The sequence below is a fragment of the Netta rufina genome (assembly GCF_964035555.1).
Source record: "Netta rufina genome assembly, chromosome: 4".
Classification (NCBI taxonomy): Eukaryota; Metazoa; Chordata; class Aves; order Anseriformes; family Anatidae; genus Netta; species Netta rufina.
In genome coordinates this window covers 74,066,254-74,084,906 of record NC_140127.1, presented here as the reverse complement: position 1 = coordinate 74,084,906, position 18,653 = coordinate 74,066,254, and the positions used below count along the sequence as shown (strand labels likewise).

Here is an 18,653-nt window from a genome sequence, read left to right as displayed (position 1 = left end):
GGGTGCCCGAGGGACTGGGCTGTGTGGTTGGTTCATCCTGCAAGTCAGAAAATTGTCCAAGTTTTGATAATACACTGAACCACAATAAATATCTTTGTCCTCTTTCCCCAGGGAAAAGGGATCAAAACCTCACTTTCTGCCTGCTCTTTGCCCAACATTTACCCAGACTAGAGATCATTGACTTTTGCTATGTCCCTCCATCAGTTTTTCACAACAGGTTTTGTGTCCTATATCCTAGCCATGTGCAGATGTCTTGGATAGCCTTGGGTGGTTCAAATGGTATGAAACACATCTTCAGACAACATTTTTTTTTTGCCGTATTCTCCATAATGGAATTTAATCATCGGGCTCATACAATCATCTGGCCTTATTTTAATGGAGATGTGTTAATCCATGAGCTGATTCTCGCTGAAGTTAGCTAGCTAAGAACAGAATATATCCTTGTCCATGGTTTTAATGTCACTACATGTGGTCTGCACCTCCATGGAGGGATATTTAGATGTCCAAAAATGAAAAAGAAATGGAAACCATTGCACCAAATGGATGAAGTTACTTTGGAGATATCTGGACAACTCCTGGCCTAAGCTACAAGCCTGCCTTCTGTGGGAAGGCCTTCACAGTCTGTCTGTTCAGGGGCTGCTTTTTCATTTCTGAGTGGTATTCAGTAATGGAAATTTCCCAGTGGAAAACTGAACATAGGGATGGCAAAATAGTATGGCCTTGTTAACCTAATGTACACTGAAGACCAACCTTGAGTTTTTGGTATATATGCCCATTTTAGCCTATTGGCGGAGAAATGAACAGTTTAAATATGGGATGGGCTACCCAATACCCAATTAAAGAATATTTACAAATTCCTGCACCAGTTCAGAGTCTGGGTCCTTCTACCTGAGTAGCTGCTCTCTGATGGCAGGAACTTCAGGAGGGACAGAGGGGAAGGAAAAGCCTACAGTGATAGTCTACCTTTCAAGCCTACCCTTGAAATATTCTCCCAGCTGACAGCAATCACTGCCTCAGGGACTTTTCAGTTCAGAGATTGTATAAATGTTTCCAACAGCCCTTGATGGACTTTTCTGTCATGAAGGCACCTAATTGCTGTTCTAACCCCTATAAACTTTTGGCAGATGCAATATCTCGTGGTGATGAATTCTATGATTTAAGTATGTGCCATGTGAAGAATTACCTCGCTTTGTTCATTTTTATAATTGGATTTGATGCCATTTAGTTCTTGTATTATGAGAAACAGTGAACAATCATCCACTATTTGTCTTCTCTCTGACACTCCTGATTTTATCGACCTCTATCGTGGTACTCCTCAGTCATCTCTATTTTCCAGGAAAATGCGCTTTGATTTAATTGTTCTTCAGACAGAAACTACCCCATATCTTTGGTCATCTTTGTCAGCCTTTTCTGAACCCTTTCTAAATCCATTTTATTCTTTTTCAGCTGGGCTAATCAGAACAATAGGTGGTAGTCGAATTAGAGATGTGATAGATTTATTCAGAGGTGCAAAGATGTTTTCCAGGTTATTTGTCATCTCTTTCCCAGAAAACCTTAACATTCAGTTTTCCCTGTTACTGTTATCAAATATTGACCCGAAGAGATGAGACTGCTGAGTCAGACTGTGAGGGAAGCTGGACCAGCATCAGCCTGGCCCCTGACCCTCTCTTCGCTATGCAGGCCATACAATGTTCTCAATGGGTTAAACTGGGGGTGAGGAAGGATGCCAACAGCCACGTGCCCAGGCTAGCACTGCTGTTCCAAAGGCTCATTCAGTCCTTGTGACCATGGCATGGGTCTTGCTTATCATGCCCTAGAGAAAACCAACAGAGAATCACTTAATTTCCCTCCTGGCATCCAAGCAGGGCAGCAGCATGACTTATTAGTCCCTTTAGAAAAATTTAAGTGACATCAGTCAAGAGCATCCTTTGCTGTGGGCTCACAAGAGGACACAGCATCCCTCCCACTTCATCAGCATCAGTATGACTCAACCACACACACACAAAAAACACATGGGGAGGTCAGGACAATCTTCTCCTGGAGCTGTGGAGCTGCAGTCAGTGACAGCTCACTTCACCCCTGCCCAGAGGTGTCCCCAAAGAACAGACAGCCTTGGGCCATGCTCAGTCATTTGCACTGTAAAGAAATATTTCTGGGATACTGTAAAATGCTTTCAGAGCTCTGCTTCTCCTCTCATTGCATTTCAATCTCTGCTATATGATGTTTCCCTAGGGCCCTGTGGGATGGGTGTCTTGCCTTCTTTTCCTGTTGTCCCCTTTGGGCTTTTCCAGCTCTGAGTTCTTGCCATGATCCCCAGCCCTGAGGCACCTCTGCCCGGTATCTAGACCTGCTGTCAGGCTGCCTTTTGGGAAATTGAGTACCTGGAGTGAGCATAAGAAATGTTATTTCCATTTCACCATGGGTAGTATTTTTGTGATGATGGAATTTTGACTTTAGAATAAAAATTATATATATATATATATATATATTTTTTTTTTTTTTCCCAAAGAAATCTTTGACAAGTTAAAATTTCAGATTTCATTTAAAAATCCTACTCTGATGGAAATTCTTTCACCGGACCTTGCTCCTGACCATAACTCATTCAATAACCTTCCCTCCTCTACTCCCATTGCTTATGGCTGCATCCATATCTCTCCTGCAGCAGGTTGTATTTGGGAGAAGACACAGCTGGTGCAACCCCTTCACTTCTGTGTGGCATGAGGCAGAGAATATAATTTTCTGATTTTATTTTTTTGGTCATATATTCTTGCACATGGGAATAATTCTTGTGTAATTACAAAAAAAAAAAAAAAAAAATCCTTGAGAAAAACACAAAGGCTGATAATATGCAGGTTTTGCTTCCTCTCTCCCTTATCCCCTACAACCTCTATTCAAAAAATCAGACACAGTTCACAGAAACGTTTTAGACGGGTTTGTGCATGTATTTGGTACAAATAAACAAAAATATGTGCATTCTGTTTCATAGAGCTTACATCAATCTGACATTACTTGAATCACAAAACAGAAATACTCCAGCTAATAAATACGTCTGTGGATGAAAAATAAAAATCTATACATAAAAAATTCCAATGTCTGCTAAAGGAAATGTACACTTATATACACACTGTAAACAATAGTAATGCAACCCAACTGCAGTCCAGCTCAGGCTGACGGGGACCTTCTTTCCTCCTCGGATGGGACTCGTGAGAGTCTCCTGGCGTCGAAGCTGCTCTTCACCATCCTCAACACTCGGCTCGTCGAAGCAGCAAGGTCTGGCGATGCGATAGGGACACAAAGCCGGCGCGATGAGGTGAGAGCTGCTGGGTGACCAAGGGACGGGGGCTTTGGGAAATGGCCTGCTTGGTGAATTTGGAGAAACGGGGCCATACCCTCCGTGGGTCACACACTTGGCGGTCCAGAGAAGTCAACGGGGTCAGACCGAATTCGCTTCCTGAAGGTCTGAGCCCATTTTTCCAAAGCTGGGAGAGCTCAGAAATTAAGGGATTCAAAGGGAAAAGCACAAGCTTAGATACTCAGGGTGTATTTCGTACAACACTGTCCTTCCCCTGTCAGCAAACGCAGCCCCAATCTCCCCTAAATGAATCTCTGCATGTACAGATTCCAGTCCTGGCATGGACTCTTCAGATGCAAGGTGCTAAATGAAAGAAGGGACCTGGCTTGGGTGAGAAATAGATATATAATATGCTTGTGTGTGCTTAAACAGACTTTATCCTCATTTTCTCTCCTGTAAAGGATTGGGATGGAGAAGCAGAAAAACCCCAGACTAGTCTTTCTTTCCCTTCTTCGTGCTTTCAAGGGACTGGAGGTTGTAAATGTAAATATTTCAAAATTGGAAAAAAAGAAAGAAGGAAAGTTAAAAGATCAGGGAGAAGTGTAAGAGGTAATTTCAGCTCATTCTTGGGAATGAGCGGCTTGCCAGCAATTGCTAAATTGAGCTGCCCTTTCCCCAGTTCCCAGTGCAGTGCAGCCCATATGTCTTGTTGGGGTTAACTGCTAGGAGGAAAATATTTGGACAAAATCCTTAGGTCTTTGTGCATCCAGTTCAAAGTCCATTGCACTGAGTAAAAGGCAGGAGGGTGTTATGGGTGCTGAGGTAGGGCCCACTCTGAATGTCTCAGCATGAAAGAAAGTAAAAAATAAAAGAAATCTACGTTTTCCTTGATTTTAATTTCCTTTAAAACTAAAAACCAGCAGAAAGAAAGTCACGTTCCCCATGCTGTACTAGGACACTTTCATCTCCTTTGACTGCCACCCTTAAGAGGATTAGCTGGACGTGCAGTAGGCACATTCATGAATATGCCTAATGTGTCTGGGGGACAGTGCTGGTGTGGATGAGTTTCCATCCAGGACATACTCAGCATCGTGTCTCCACCCTTGGGCTTCATGTTCCTCTTCTTTATTTACCCTTAGACCAAGACCTCACACTCGGGGGCTGTGAGCAGGGAAAACAAACAAACAAACTTTATCAACACTGCTTTTGGCCACGCTAACCAAGAGTAATTCCTGTTAACCAACAAAGGCTTTGATGTGTCAGGGAGGGGGGAAGCCACTTGGGAAAAGAGTTCTGAGTCTAGAATCACAGAATCCTTTAGGTTGGAAAAGAGCTTCAAGACCCTCCAGGCCAACCATCATCCTGACCTACTGAGTCCCATCACTAAACCAGGTCCCTGAGTGCCACATCCACGTCTCTTGAACACCCCCAGAGATGGGGACCCCACCACTTCTTTGGGCAGCCCATTCCAGTGCTTGATCACCCTCACCATGAAGAAATTCCTCCTGATCTCCAACCTAAATGTCCCCTGGTTCAATCTAAGACTGTTTCCTTGTGCTCTGGTATGGTCCCAGCTGGGGAAAAGATGGATCCACAAGAGGGAGCTCCCACTGCACTTCAGCTCCCTTCAAGCTGTGGCTCTGTGAGTAATGGGAACAGGCCCAGCCTCACCCACCCCACCTTCCTCAGCCACAGCTAGGACTACATCTTTATTCCATGTTGTTTGAGAGAAAGAACAAGTGGGGATAAGAAGGAGAGAGAAAAAGACTGGGGATGGCCAACATCAAAAGGAGTCTCCACATCACAGAGGGATGCAGGCCAGAACAAGATGGGTTGCAAATTTCTCACTGGAAAGTGAAATGAGAAACACGTCGCAGGTTGGAGTTAGAGAAGAGAGACCTGCACACCTGTTGGCATCAGTGTATGCATCTGGACTGCTCCTCTGGGCTAAAACCAGGCTGCGAGGAAGTGGCAAAGCTGTGGGCACCGCAAACACGATGGCTGAGAGCCGGGATCCCCCAGCTCTGCTCGGGAATACCGCAGTCTGCTCACCCTCGAAAGAAAAGGCTTGGGCTACAGGTTCTGTCCAGCCCTGTAGCCCTACAAGCCCCCAGCCCACTGTCTAAAGGGTCAGCTGCCAGCTACTGCTCACAGCATCCGCTCGGGATGCTGCCTCTGGATGGAAATGTTATCACGTGTGCTAAGGCAGAGTTGGCACCTGTTGGGGTTCAATCCTTCCAGTAGCTTTTGTGGTGGTGTTTTTAAGGCAAAGGAGATGTTCTGGTTTCCCTTAATTGCACAGCTTCTTCCAAAGTCAAAGAGAACCATCCCATGGAAGGAAACAGCTCTTTTCCTAAGGCCAGATCCACCCCACACTTTCCCCTCTTGCCACAGCTCGTTAAAATGGGATGTGCCATTGGCTCGTATTTGAGGAACCCATAACCCCATAGAAGGGGCTGACCTCCCCGTGGGGGAAGCTTGTACAACCTTTGGGCAACTGCATTTTATACCTGATTGCTGCTTCCAGTCTGCCTGACAGACCCACAGGTGGCATCCCTTCACGTTTCTGCTAGATACAGCTAAAGAAACCATCGAGAGGTGTCCCGGTGCCTTCAGATATCTGTCTCTCTCAGCCCACAGCAGTCTGTTAAGTCATAGGTTTGATAGTCAATGGTTTCCGTAAAGTCATGAGGGATCCCAATAGAGACAGACTCCACCTCGGTTTTGTAAGAGGCTGTCACCCCCCCTTTGTTGGAGCCGCCCCGGATTTTGTTAGAAAGACTGTTCATCTTTTCCTTCAGCTGGGTGGACGCTGGCTTCTGGAACGGAGTGAGCATTTTCCAGCCCTTGAAGCTGAGCGTTCGCCTCTTACCGGCCCTCTCCTGCAAGGAGGAGTTAAATAGGAACGAGCTGTGCAGGGTGCTGATCCTGGGCCTCAGGTCCGTCTCGGAGCCTCGCACGGAGCTGTTCATGGAGGCCCCTCGCCAGTGGTGGTCGTAGACGCGCCAGATGGGACGTCTTCGCCGGTGGCATTGGCACTTGAGCAGCCTGATGAAGGCTCGCTTGAACTCCTTGCTGGAGCAGGGGTAGATGATGGGGTTCACGCAGCTGTTGAAGTATCCCAGCCAGAAGATGACCTTGAAGACCATTTCCGAGGGCTTCAGAGATGGGAAGAAAGAACCTAGGAAGAGATTAAAAGAAATAAGGTTAGAAGGGGGAGGACGTGGCAGCACAGGGTAGCACAGGTGGTGGAGAGCCCTGTCTGAAAGGCAAGCTTTGCAGAGAAGGCTGAAGGCATGATTTTATTAGGTCCTTGGCTTGCAATGCTGTTATGACCAGAGTGAAGATCTGCAGGACTGGAGGGCATGGAGCAAAAAGATAGATAACACCATATCCATGGCAGGAGCCTTCTAACCCCCATTGCAAAAGGGGTCAGAGCAATGGACCCAGCACAGCTGTGAGCCGTCAGGTCAAGCCCATAGAGCTTGGATACAGTCTGCTAATTACATTATGGAAGTAAACTATGTTATGAATGTTAATTATACTAGTTCCTGCTACTTGGAAAAGCTCTTTTGTCCACCCAAACCCTGATTTCTACTTCTGTGCTGGAGGATCCCGCTGGCTCTTGATGTAAAAGCTGGGGAGTTGTTTTGCAGCCAGAAGATGTCAGTGTTGCTCCCACATGGCCCCATCACTTAGTATTCCTTACTCAGATCTGAAATAACTTTCTGACTCAGCCTTAATTTCTCTTAATTTTAGCTCTGGATGACAAATCATGCCACCATGTGACTGAGCGTTAATTTGTATTTTAGTAAATAACATTAGCTCTGGATATTATTATTATTTTCCCCATGCTCAAAAGCCTGGTGTCAAAACAGTAAAACAGGTGCCAGGAGCCAGAAATTCAGGACTGAGGCTCTGAACTTCCACAGACTGCATCAAAGCTCCCCAGTGTTTTTTTTTTTTTTTTCCCTTTTTTATTTTTACTTTTTTTTTTTTTTTTACTTTTATTTTTTTAAATTTTATTATTTTTTGAGAAAAACCATCATCCAGGAAACCCAAAGCTCTGATTTCAGCAAAGCTTTCCTACACCCATTCCTAATCAGCCCGGAGTCTGCAGCCAGACTCAGTGTGTCAGGTACGTGGGCTACCCCATCACGGACAGATCTCAGCATTTTCTGATGCTTAGGCAGGGAAAACACATACGCAGACGTGTGGCTTAAATATCTGCCGAAGGCCAACTCAAGTCAAAGGGCTGGAGCACATGCTGGTGTCAATATGTGCTGCAGGAGGCAGTGAATAAGGACAGCCAGCAGGGCTGATGTCTCTGTGATGAAAAGACCTGGGGCCAGCACGGAGATGGATGGCGTTTGCGGAGTAATGAGCAGCCCCTGGTATTGGAGCCCATGGTTTTGAACAGAGAAGTAGTGCCGGGGTTGTAGTGTCCCTGCTGTGGTTGTGTTTGCTTAAAGGGATTTATTCCTTCTGGGACAGGGCTGAGATTTATAGGTTGGCACTAGGCTGCTTGAATCACCACGTTGAATTCTAACCACAGCAGAAACACTGCCCTGAGTGTTTGGTTAACCAGGAGTAAAGACCCCAGGGGTGCTGGGGGCAATCTCCATTTCGTTAATGTCTCCGTTCTCCATCCAGCCAAGGTTTTAAGTCTTTTGTTTTCCTTGTGCATCCTGCAGCCCACCCCCAGGACCTCCACACACCATCCTGATGCAATGTGGATCATCAGTGGGTTCCTAGGACCAGCAGTGGGTTCCTTGAACCAGTGGTGGGTTCCTAGGGCTAGTGGTGGGTTTATAAGACCGGCACCAATTCCTCTCCTCAGTCTCAGCTCTCAGCAATAACACCTGTGTGTGTTTTCCTGCCTGGGCTCCTCCATGCTCCATCCTGGTGCAAACCAGACTCTGAGGCCATGTGCTACCTGCAAGGGGCTCCCTGGCTCTCAGCTCTTCAGGCAGACCTTGTGTTGTCCTCAGTGTGAGCATATGGGGCCAAGATAGGTGAAGGAGCCCATCAAGCATGGATTCCCACTCATACCTTTGTTAGGGGAGAGGTTCCGTGCCTCAGTTTACCCAATGTAGAATGGGGTTCATTACCATCATCTCTTGTATGGTGCTGTTGGGGACCCTGTTTGCAGTACTCAGTTCCTAGAGGAGCTGTGGCTTTATGTAGCTTTTATTTTAACTTGAGAGAGAGGAAAAAAAAAAAAAAAGCTATGGTAACAAAGCAAATAAAAGAAGAAACTCTTTAGAAATGAAGCTAGTGATTACTGCTTGAGCCAGGCTACTTAAGAGATTGGTGCTTGCTTAGCCTGTTGGCTGTTAAAATAATAATTTATATCTAGTGTTTAGTGCTTCATTGCACAATGCAGTTTCCGTACAACATTCTTTGTTTTAGCATCCAGATAAAAAAGACAAACTGGGAAAAAAGCACAGCTACGACTTCCTTGAATTTCAACTTTGGCTACTTTTCACCCTCTAGAACCTCGTGTGCATCTGAAGACAAAGGACTCATTGCCATCCTCATTACCATGCAAATAAGCATGCCCCTTGGAAGGGACGTGTATGGAGTGCATCCATAGCTTCCTCATTCAATCACACTGGGATGAAAAAAGTGGGCAGTAAGTCCCCAGAATGGGTCTCTGGCTGGTGACTTTGTACATGCTGGAACATCTGACTGCCTTGGTAGGTAATGGGAAGCAGATCTTAGGGGAGAGTTTGTGGCTCTTATGTAGTGAATGAATAAAGTATGAAAGGAATTAGCCCTCACTTTCATGCACACAACGACATTTTGATAGAGGGTTTATGAACTGGGCTATGTAGTGGTGATTCTGTAGGAGCATGGATGATGTTGGGATGCCTGGAAGAAAGCACAGAGTAATGGGCACCTGAAGAGCTCAGGAAACGGATACTTCCAAGGTTCAGAAACAGAAAATGGGAATAAAAATTCAAGTATAGAAATGGGAAGTGATACATCAGCACTTTAGCCTGATCAGTCAGTGTATGAGCACATTTTGATGATGTGGCCCAAAAAATATCAAAGACAGAACAGGGCATTATCAAAGGCAGAGCATGGAGCCCAAATGTTGTAGAATTTGTGCCATGTCATGTTTTTTTAAATCCCAGTTGTATCTTGGTCTAGGATGCTCCCAGGCAGAGGCTCATCTTTCTTATTTGCCACTGCCTGGTCAAGAAAGGCTCTGGACATCCTGCTGAGAACTTTTCATTCTCCTAATATATACATTTTTTATAACATTACTGCTGGGGGGTTGAAAATTCCTTTTGAGTTTTAGTCCATAGGGAATTTTCTAAAAGGTCATTTCAAATCTTGCTGAGCCTTCATACTCATGTTGGAGATCTAAACAAGGACTGCAGGTCCTGCTGGAACCCTTGATAATTATCTTCAGCAGGATTAAAAAATTAAGAAAGCTGCAGGTGAGTTCTCAGGGAAAGCTTGTCCCCATCATGTAAAGTGACCAGAGTCACAGTCTAAATGTGATCAGAAGATCAATTTTTTTTTTTATTTTTCTTTGGTGGTGCAAAAGTTGAACCAATAAAATATGCGCTCTGAAGGCAAAAAATCAATTTGTTTGGTTTTCTTACCATGGATGTGTGCCTGTATGCCATGTATATACCTACACATTTTTTTCTTGTCACCCTGCTCAAATCTGGGAAAAAAAAATCTAACTACAAACCTCTGAACCCAGGGGCTAAAGTCCCCAAAGCTGTAACATGCATGTGGGTGCAATCTCCCCTCCACACATCCAAACACTTAGCTTTTTTTTTTTTTTTGTTATTATTATTATTTTTTTTAGGCTGTTTAAGCTAGCACAATCTCGTGATCTTTCCCTGTCTGCACTTCTCCACCCTGCCCTCTCCATGACTCAGCCGAAGGTGATATCACTGGATTGTTTGGAGAGTTGCTGGTCCCAGTGTTCAGCACACAAAAAAATAAAGCAAAACAAGAAAAAAAGACAAATGCACAAGTGAAAGTGGATCCAGTCCAATCTAAATTCTGGCCCTGGCTCCCAGTATGCAGCCAGAATCTGTGAGCAGGCTTGCTTTCTGCCGCAGTTGGCAGGAGCATCTTTGTTTTAAAAGGTCCCTGCTTTTACAGCATGTCCTGAATAGTCCAGGGCACAAAAATGCTGCAAACATGAGAGCAGGTGGGTGAGACAAAGAGCCAAAGTGATGCCCCAGTGCTCTGACATCATGAATGGAAATTCAAGGACCAGCAGGATCACTTAGACTGAGAAACCACCTTGCTGTTGCTTGGTGTGAACTTTGTATGAGGAATGGCTCTGGATACAAATAGCTCATGGAGAGTTAGACCCTGCACGTGTTAATAGAGAACAATTATTCACTACCTTTTGCACTACAAGGGGCACCAAGGAGGATGAAGGCTAGTGGGTGGTAGGATGAAAATGAAGATAAGGGGGTGGTTCATCTCAGAGCGTGTTCCTCAACAGGAGCACATGGATGCTAAAAGCATTCAAAAATGATTGGACAAACTGATGGTAAAGAAAAAAAAAAATCTACCACGGTGCCAACCCAACTATTCATGAGTTAGGAAGTTCCAGAAATTCATACATAACATTAGGCCCCTGGGACAGCTGAGCTTCTCCTGAATGTGGCCTCAAAGTTCAGGAGGGAACTGAAACTCCCTCAGGATGTGTCAGAGCAGCAAGGCAAGAGAATTGCAGCTGGTATAGAAAAAAACAGGGTGGGAAGTAGCGAGGTTGCTGAAGCTCCTGGCCACAGAAACTGTCATAGTCTCTTCCTTATTTTCTTTCTGTCTCTCGCAAAGTAAATTAATTACATTTCATCCAAAGTAATCATGAGCTGCCACTTTCCACCCGTTACCCAGCTTGCACCCCACCTCGCCATCTCCTTGTGGGACCTCCATGAAGGATGCTATTCCTGATGTGGCTGCCAAGTGATGGGAGAAAGGGCTGGAAATTAGCAAGGATTTCTGCCTACGTGTGGGACTGGGAGTCTCAACATCTGGCCAGACTTTCGTGACCTTCTCCTCCATCCACAATTGACAACTTCCTTTGGGCATCCATAGGCATATCAGGGTCTCTAGAGGGTTAACGCCTCCCTGCAGCTGGTGGCATGTCTTGGAGTGGTGGGGGAGTTCACTGCCCTCCTAGGACGGATCCAAGAGCTGCTTGGCGTTGGGAGGAGGACAGCGTGTTCGCAGTGACTCCGGCATTTTCCCTGGAGGACGATGGCGTTGGGATATCGGGTGGAATTCCTCAGGCCTGTGAGCCTTCCAGCTGTGGCCCGACCCCATAAACAAGCTGCAGATAAGCCCCAGCTTCTGTCACGCCAACGAAAACCCTCTAAAGCTGCTTGTGTGCATCTTTGCATGTAGGCATGCCTGATCATTCGAACTTTTGCACCCTGACCCTGCTGGAAAGAAAAGTATGGAGAAGCCACCCCTTCCCTGCCCATTGCTGCATTATTTTTTCCCATGATAATGGTTGGTTCCTCTTGGAGAGCTCCAGCAATGCCAAAACCCATGGTAGGGTGAATGTATCTGGTACCCAGGGTCAATGTGCTGGGGCCCAGGGAAGAATGTTGTTAGGGCTAAGGGCAGCCAGAAAGTTGCAAAGACAGAAGATGCCAGCTTTGTAGGGGATGAGGGATCTGGAAAACATTGGTGTTTTCAATAGCATCTCAAATTCGAGGACTGACTGCAGTTTGCCCATCAGCAAGAGAATCATAATGTGGCAGAGCCCTGTTCTGATATTTACTGGTCTATTTCTCTAATCCCCAAACATTAATTACTAAGTAGTTACCTAAGCAGGTCCCTGGGCTGTTCTTACACTCAGTGACTTAGTCAGTACTGCCAATGGAAAGGATGGAGCAATCCACCTCATCCTGAAGCATAAATCCCTACTGGCCAGGTGAATCACACTCAGTCTCTGCTGTCTGGACCCAGATGTCTCATTCTTGAGGAGACACCATGTTATGGGCAAATAACATTACTGTAGATGAATTTCACCCTTAATGCCATTGGGATCCGGTGGCCTCCTCCTGCTTTAGGAGGAGTCTTGAAATGTTTTCATGCATCCCTCATGTGCAGGATAGGGACTGCTTCATCAGCAAACCTCCCATGGTGGTGAAGGGTGGCACAGAGAGTCACACAGGTACATTGACACTGCTACCTCACAGAAACCTAACAAGGGCTTTCAAGTCTTAGATTGTGCAAAATGCTAATTTGTTCAGCATGTTCCAGCTAGATCTCTCTGGATAAATTGTGTCCAGGGAGCAAATTCACTCCAGGGACTGCTCTCAAAAGGCCACCAGGACTTGACTATGCAGTCCCACAGCATTGCCCCAGCAGGTTCTGCACCCTTAATTACATCCATATGCCTTCATGCCACATCACAGGGCATGCAATGTAAAGAATCTATTCAAGACTGAAGATCCACTCTACCGGAGACTCACAACTCCTGCAAGAGAGTAATTTTTTTGTAGGACCACTGGGGCATTGCACGGGGCCAAGAGAGACTTTGTGCCAGGGACTGTAAAGTACACAGTCTGCTCTAGTCTATGCTGCAGCCCATGCTCTGGGGGATCATTGTTTGGGATTTGTTAACTTTTTTTAGCAGTGTCTGACTCCTGGTACTTAGCTTTGTTCCTGAGAAAGTTGTAGTGATTTGCTGGGAACCATTGGGCAAACATAATGCACAAAGCTTTGTTACCCTGAACTGAATATCCTGCCTTCCATCTTTTATTAGGGATCTATAAAGAAGAATGTCTTGCTCATAATAACGAAAGGATAATTCATTTACTGTTAGGGACTGTAGCCTGCCACTGAACAGTAGTTGACATACAGAGCCCTGGGTCTGTAGAAGAGCCAAGAATGGATTCCCATGATTTCCAAATCTGCAGCCCTGTGGCATGATCATAAAACCATCATTTTAAACCATATCTGTCAGCAGGATGAGGACTGGGAGTTTTTCCCTGCTTTCTGATATTCAGTATGAGCTCTGAATCAGGCAGGGCTGGGTAGAGCAAAGGGAGAGATACTTTGAAACAAGAACTGGCCTTGAATACTGCAAACCAAGCTCACTTCTCCATATAACAAATCTTTGGAAATTACTTAGGTGAAAATTTTGGAAGGAAATGAAGAGCAGGACTGAATACTTGCCTTACACATTAATGAAGGCAATTAGCTCCCTCATGCCTGCAATGAAGCCTTAAGACTGCTGCTGACCATTAATCCCAGGCCACCTGATGAACCTGTCATCACAAGGGCTTTGCTCACAACATGGTGGAAAACATGGACAATTCAGTGTCTAAAATGTGTCTAAAATTCAGTGTCAAGATGGACTGCTTGGTCCATTTGCTGAGAAGGAGAGAGGCTGGGCAGCAGAATCAGGGCCACAGATAATGCTCAACTCAACAGAGTCAGTAGGAGGATGGGCTTTAAAAATGAGTCACAAGAATAAGAAGACAAAGTTTTTTTTTTTTTTTTTTTTTCATCTGGCACCTCGTACAGACTCCCTTAAAGGTAGTATTTTTGCACTATGTCTTACGCCTGGGAAAGATAGATGTATATCCAACTGCCTGTTCCTTAACAATTCACAGATAATAGCCTGGCTCCAACCCCAAAGGGGACTTTAAAACAAACCTTAAAATCATGAGACTCAGCAAAAGGACATAAATAAAATTAGGAAAATAATAACAATAAAAAAAGCAACAAACCCACGTCTGGAAGACTGGCCAATTTGGCAAATCCAAAGGGAGATATCAGGAAGGTTCTTATTTGCCTGATACAAATGAGGAAAAATAGCAATAATAGGTCTCCAGAGAGAAGGAAAAAGTCAGGGTAACCGAGCTGCATGTCAAGAGCTCTTGCCTTTCTGTCTGAGCAGGAAGACAACTGGAATTTGCTTGCTGATGTTACAGTGAGCACAACAGAGACCGCAGTGAGATTCTTGCCCGCATGGCTAAAGAGAGGAAACAAGCTTGGAGCCGACTCTGAAAAGAAAATTTCCATCTGGCTCGGAATCTGAATGAACAGAACGGCTGCTTGATGTTGCTAGGTTCCCTCTGGGGAAGTCAAAAATCGGCGTGTCGTTCAGCGAGGAGCATTTCCGTGGCTCCTTTGTGCAAAGGACGGGTGTCCTCAGCATGAAGGTCTTGCCATGGGAGTCCTGTGTGGGCTCACCAGTGACACAAACATGATACCAGTAATGATACCAGTAATGATACCAAACATGATACTAATAATTCTGTGCTTTGTAGCCTCATGGCAGCTTGTTTATGAGCACAGGAGGTCACCACCACCTCACCAAACACCCTCCTCCCTTCCCCTCTCTGCTGTTCCTTACTCCGTGACAAAAAATTTGACTTCAACACCCCTTTTTCAAGCAACACAAGTAGGAGCAACCCATCCACACAGAACATCACTGTCATCAGCACCCGCTGAGGGTTTCTGTTTCCTCCCAATGGACCACAGTCAAACAGGAATAATCCAATGAATCTGTTTTTTAGTCTTTGCTGGAAGAGGTTCCCAATAGACCTCACACTAGTGTGACATCTAATCAATGTTAGGAAATATTGCATGTCTTTTTCAACTAAAACAATGTTCCCTTCATGCACTATTTTGAAGAAATCAACAAGAACTTTATGATCATCAGTGCTGTAATTTAGAGAGATGAAAGCATAGTGTAGAGAGAGCAGAGAATTTAGCTGAATACCAAGAAAAGTCCCCCATAATCAAGGGAGAGAGACAGCAAAAAGGATTCGGGAGGGATCTGTTGAAGATTCGTCACAAGACAGAACTTGAGAAAACCTGAGGTATTGTGAAGACAAACATCCCAACAAAGGGGGTAAGTTAGTAGAGTCGCTGCTATGATTTATGCTTCTGATAAATTGTTTGACACATATATTTCATGGAATGTCATTAAAGCTCTTTTGCAAGAAGATTGAAGAAATGTTTCTTCAGCCCTTGCCACAAAGACCTCTGTGCTTTGCTATCTATAAATAGTGAATGAACATAGCACGGGGCTTTAGACCAGTTGTTCTCCAGCTTTTTGGAACCAAAGTCTGTTAATCCTCATCAGTTTTTGCAGACTGCATGGCTCCCTTAATAATCTGTTTTCCATGAACCATTTACTGAGCCTTCATGAACCATCAAGGTCTGGAGGCCACAATTTGGGAACCACTGTTCTAGACCACTCGTTCTTGCATTTGCTGGCAAGTGTAATGGCACTTGTGCTGAGCACTGCAAGTGGCTTCCTCTGTGCAAGTCCTTTCAATAGCCCTAAGCATCTTCAGAAACTTTCCTCTGCAAATAACTGCTGATCCACTGTGGCCACCATGAAAAGCCTGGCTTCAACCCATCTCCAAGATGAAATGTCCCTTTTCTATCAAGCTGTCACCTCCACTAGTGTAAGAAATATTGAGAATGCGTATTATTTATTTTTTTTTCCAACTAAATGGCAAGCTTGGGAAATCCTGGAGAAAAGGAATGGAGGGGAATGATTCCCAAGCAAGTCATCCGAGTCTTGGAAAAACCACTGTGTGTGCTGGGTCCGTCCCAAGACTACTCTTTGTTTTTCCAACTCAGAAGTTCTTTTCTCTGCACTTGGTTTTCTAAGAATGTGAACTCACCCGCCCCGTCCTGTTTACAAGCTCGTAAATATGTGGATCAGATTTGGCTGTGGGGTAGGCTTTGGAAGGGCTGAATCCTGCTGGGAACACATGGCATTTTATGTACACTGAGGCCAGATCTGAACCGCACAAAGGAAAAAGGCAATTTTTCACTGGGCCCAACCCAACACAGGAAAAATTCTCCCCCAGAGCAAAATTCACGAGCCCTGATTTTAACTTAGTTTGTGGAACGAGAAGATCTCACCTTGGGTGGGCGAACATCGCCCGGCCACAAATAGAGACGGGACTATTGACCTAAAAGGTGGAAACCTGTTCTCAGCTGATTGCTGGCAAGGCTCGTGGAGAACTCACTGGTGGCGGGATGCCAGCGCTCAGCAAACACGCTATCAGAGGAGGTGTGGGAGCTTCCTCAGTGCCTTTCCACCATGCCGGTCCCAAGGACATTGTGTTTATATCAGAATCAAGCAGACAGCACGTCACCGGCCACGGAGCCTGGCACCGCACTGCTCGCAGCCCGTGCCCCTTCCCGGGGCTGTGAAGGATGCTGAATACCATCCTTGGGAGAGCAACGCACTATGACGCCACGGAGGAAAGGGTGGGGAAGAAAGGCTGGGGGAGATTGGTATTTTCAGCCTTCGTCAAAAATCAGGATTGGCTGTGCAGGCTTGGGAGTGGTTATTCAAGACCAGCCAGGCAATTGCGTGTTTCTTGTCAAGACTGGTGCGGAAAATCCTCCGACACAAGCCCTGTTTCCGCACCAAGCTGCAAGGCACAGCCCTTCTAGGGTTGGCTTGCATGGCAAAATCTGCAGTTTCTCATCGCTTGCCTTTCTGACAAGAAGCAAAACTTTAAAAAAAACTTTGTATTTCCTTCTCTCCAGCCTGAAGTTATTTAGATGAGACAGCTGAGAGCTGCTTTGTATCTCCCCCAACCCTAAAGCTGGCTATCAGCTGATACCAAGCTCTAAAAGCATTACACTCCCTAATGAGATTTTTTTTTTTTTCACCCCCCAGAAAACAATGGGTCACTGTAACAAGGCTCCAAAAATACAAGTGGAATGCTGAGATAACAACATCCTCATCACTCCCAACAGTTTCTGAAGCCCTTAAATCGAAGAGATAAGATCTCAGGCTTAGTGCTACATCGGTCACCGGCAAAGGACACCCCTCCTGATCCTCCAGCTCAGCCCTTGCCCCCATCTCCATGGTGCGGCTCATGTCAGCTGTCTTGATGTCATATCTCATGGCATGTCCCTTATCTGGTTGTTCGGCAGCTGTACACTTAAGCTGTATCTCTGTAGGTAAAGTGAGCAGGGACAGGGTAAGGGATCCGTTTGTGACTGAGGGGCACCCTGACTGCTAGTAGGGACCCTGGCCAAATTTTTGGCCAAGATTTCTGGTGGGCAGCAGAGCCAAGGGATGTATGCACATGCAGATCCCTGTTTGGGAGGGTTTGGCTGTGGCAGTGCCAAGAGCATGGCTAACGATTTGACCCCTAATATTGACCCCTAATCTCTTTGGGTACTGTTGATGTGGCCAAGGGATATCACTTTGTGCTTTGTGGGAAGAACTGTCCCCAGAGGGGTGTTTGCTACCCAGTGATGAGTGGGGGTTTCTGCACACCTACGGCCCACACAAGGTTTGTAGGATGCCAGGACTTGTGATCCACAGCAATACGTGGATGGGATTGACTGTCTGGGTCACCTCGCATCACGGGAGGGGAGAGCTGGCCATGCCCAGACCAGAGCAGTCTCCAGGAGATAACCATGCACAACGGCGTCACAACCTGTCAGTGGGAAGAGGTGACAAACCTAGAAAACCCAAACCATCATTTTTTTTTTTTTTTCTTATCTGAGACATCTACCTGGATGTCATGGCTGAATAGAAAATAAAAAGACACAAGATGCAAAGAACTGGCTGCCTGGTTGTGCTAGCATCAGAGATGAACCTGGGACAAGCACAGAGACACTTGGAAGAAAACTGGCAGCAGCCCCACCACCATCATGGTGGCTTTGTTCAACCTTTACAGACACCTGGAGTGTTATGGAGAAATCTAGGGAGAGAGAATGCAAGAACCTTGCTGCACTGCCTGGTTTAAATGCCTGCACAGGGCAACAGGATCTCTGCTGAGAAGAGATGAGTGTCTCAGAAAGCCTCATTACGGTGATGAGGCTCGTTCTCCACTGACATGCTTCCTGCTCCATCTCTGCCCTATCGCTACTTCTTTTTTAATCTCTGATTCTGAAGGGAAAGGATGGAAATTTACATTCAATCTTCGTGGCAATTTGTGTACATCCCATGAGATATCTGCCTGCCTCTCTCTCGCCTTTTCACTGGGTAAACAAGCCTTTTTGACTCCTCTGCTCTTCAGTCACTGCTCAGAAGTAATAGCTGTGGGATCTGGGGTGTGCTCCCTGCCTTGATGTGTCCTTGATTCTTAATTGTCTCTTGGATATGCCAATTTTGCACATTCACTTCTTGTTCCAGGGAAATGACCCTAAGAGGACTTTCCCCCCTTCTTAGGAATATACTGCTCTTGTAGACAACCCCTGTTAAGAATAGTGTCCTCCCAGGTGATTATTACCTCCTCTTCTTCCACCATCACAAACTTATTTTTCACTTGCCACCTCCTTCTGAGGAGACTTTGGTGGTTCCTCATGCTAGGGGAATAAAAACCATGCCATATATACCTTGCTTTGCTTGTGCACTTCCAGT

General features: G+C 45.6%; 1 protein-coding gene across 1 annotated transcript in view; it reads right to left on the bottom strand.

The window, feature by feature from the left end:
• Positions 1-5,904: 5,904 nt before the first annotated feature.
• Positions 5,905-18,653, bottom strand: part of ADRA1D (adrenoceptor alpha 1D) — a gene marked incomplete at both ends in the record, with an annotated part of 39,854 nt that continues 27,105 nt past the window's right edge. Inside the window, one exon of the mRNA XM_084285665.1 lies at positions 5,905-6,473. Within this exon, the coding sequence (XP_084141791.1) occupies positions 5,905-6,473 (569 nt within the window). The remainder of the gene's footprint in view (positions 6,474-18,653) is intronic.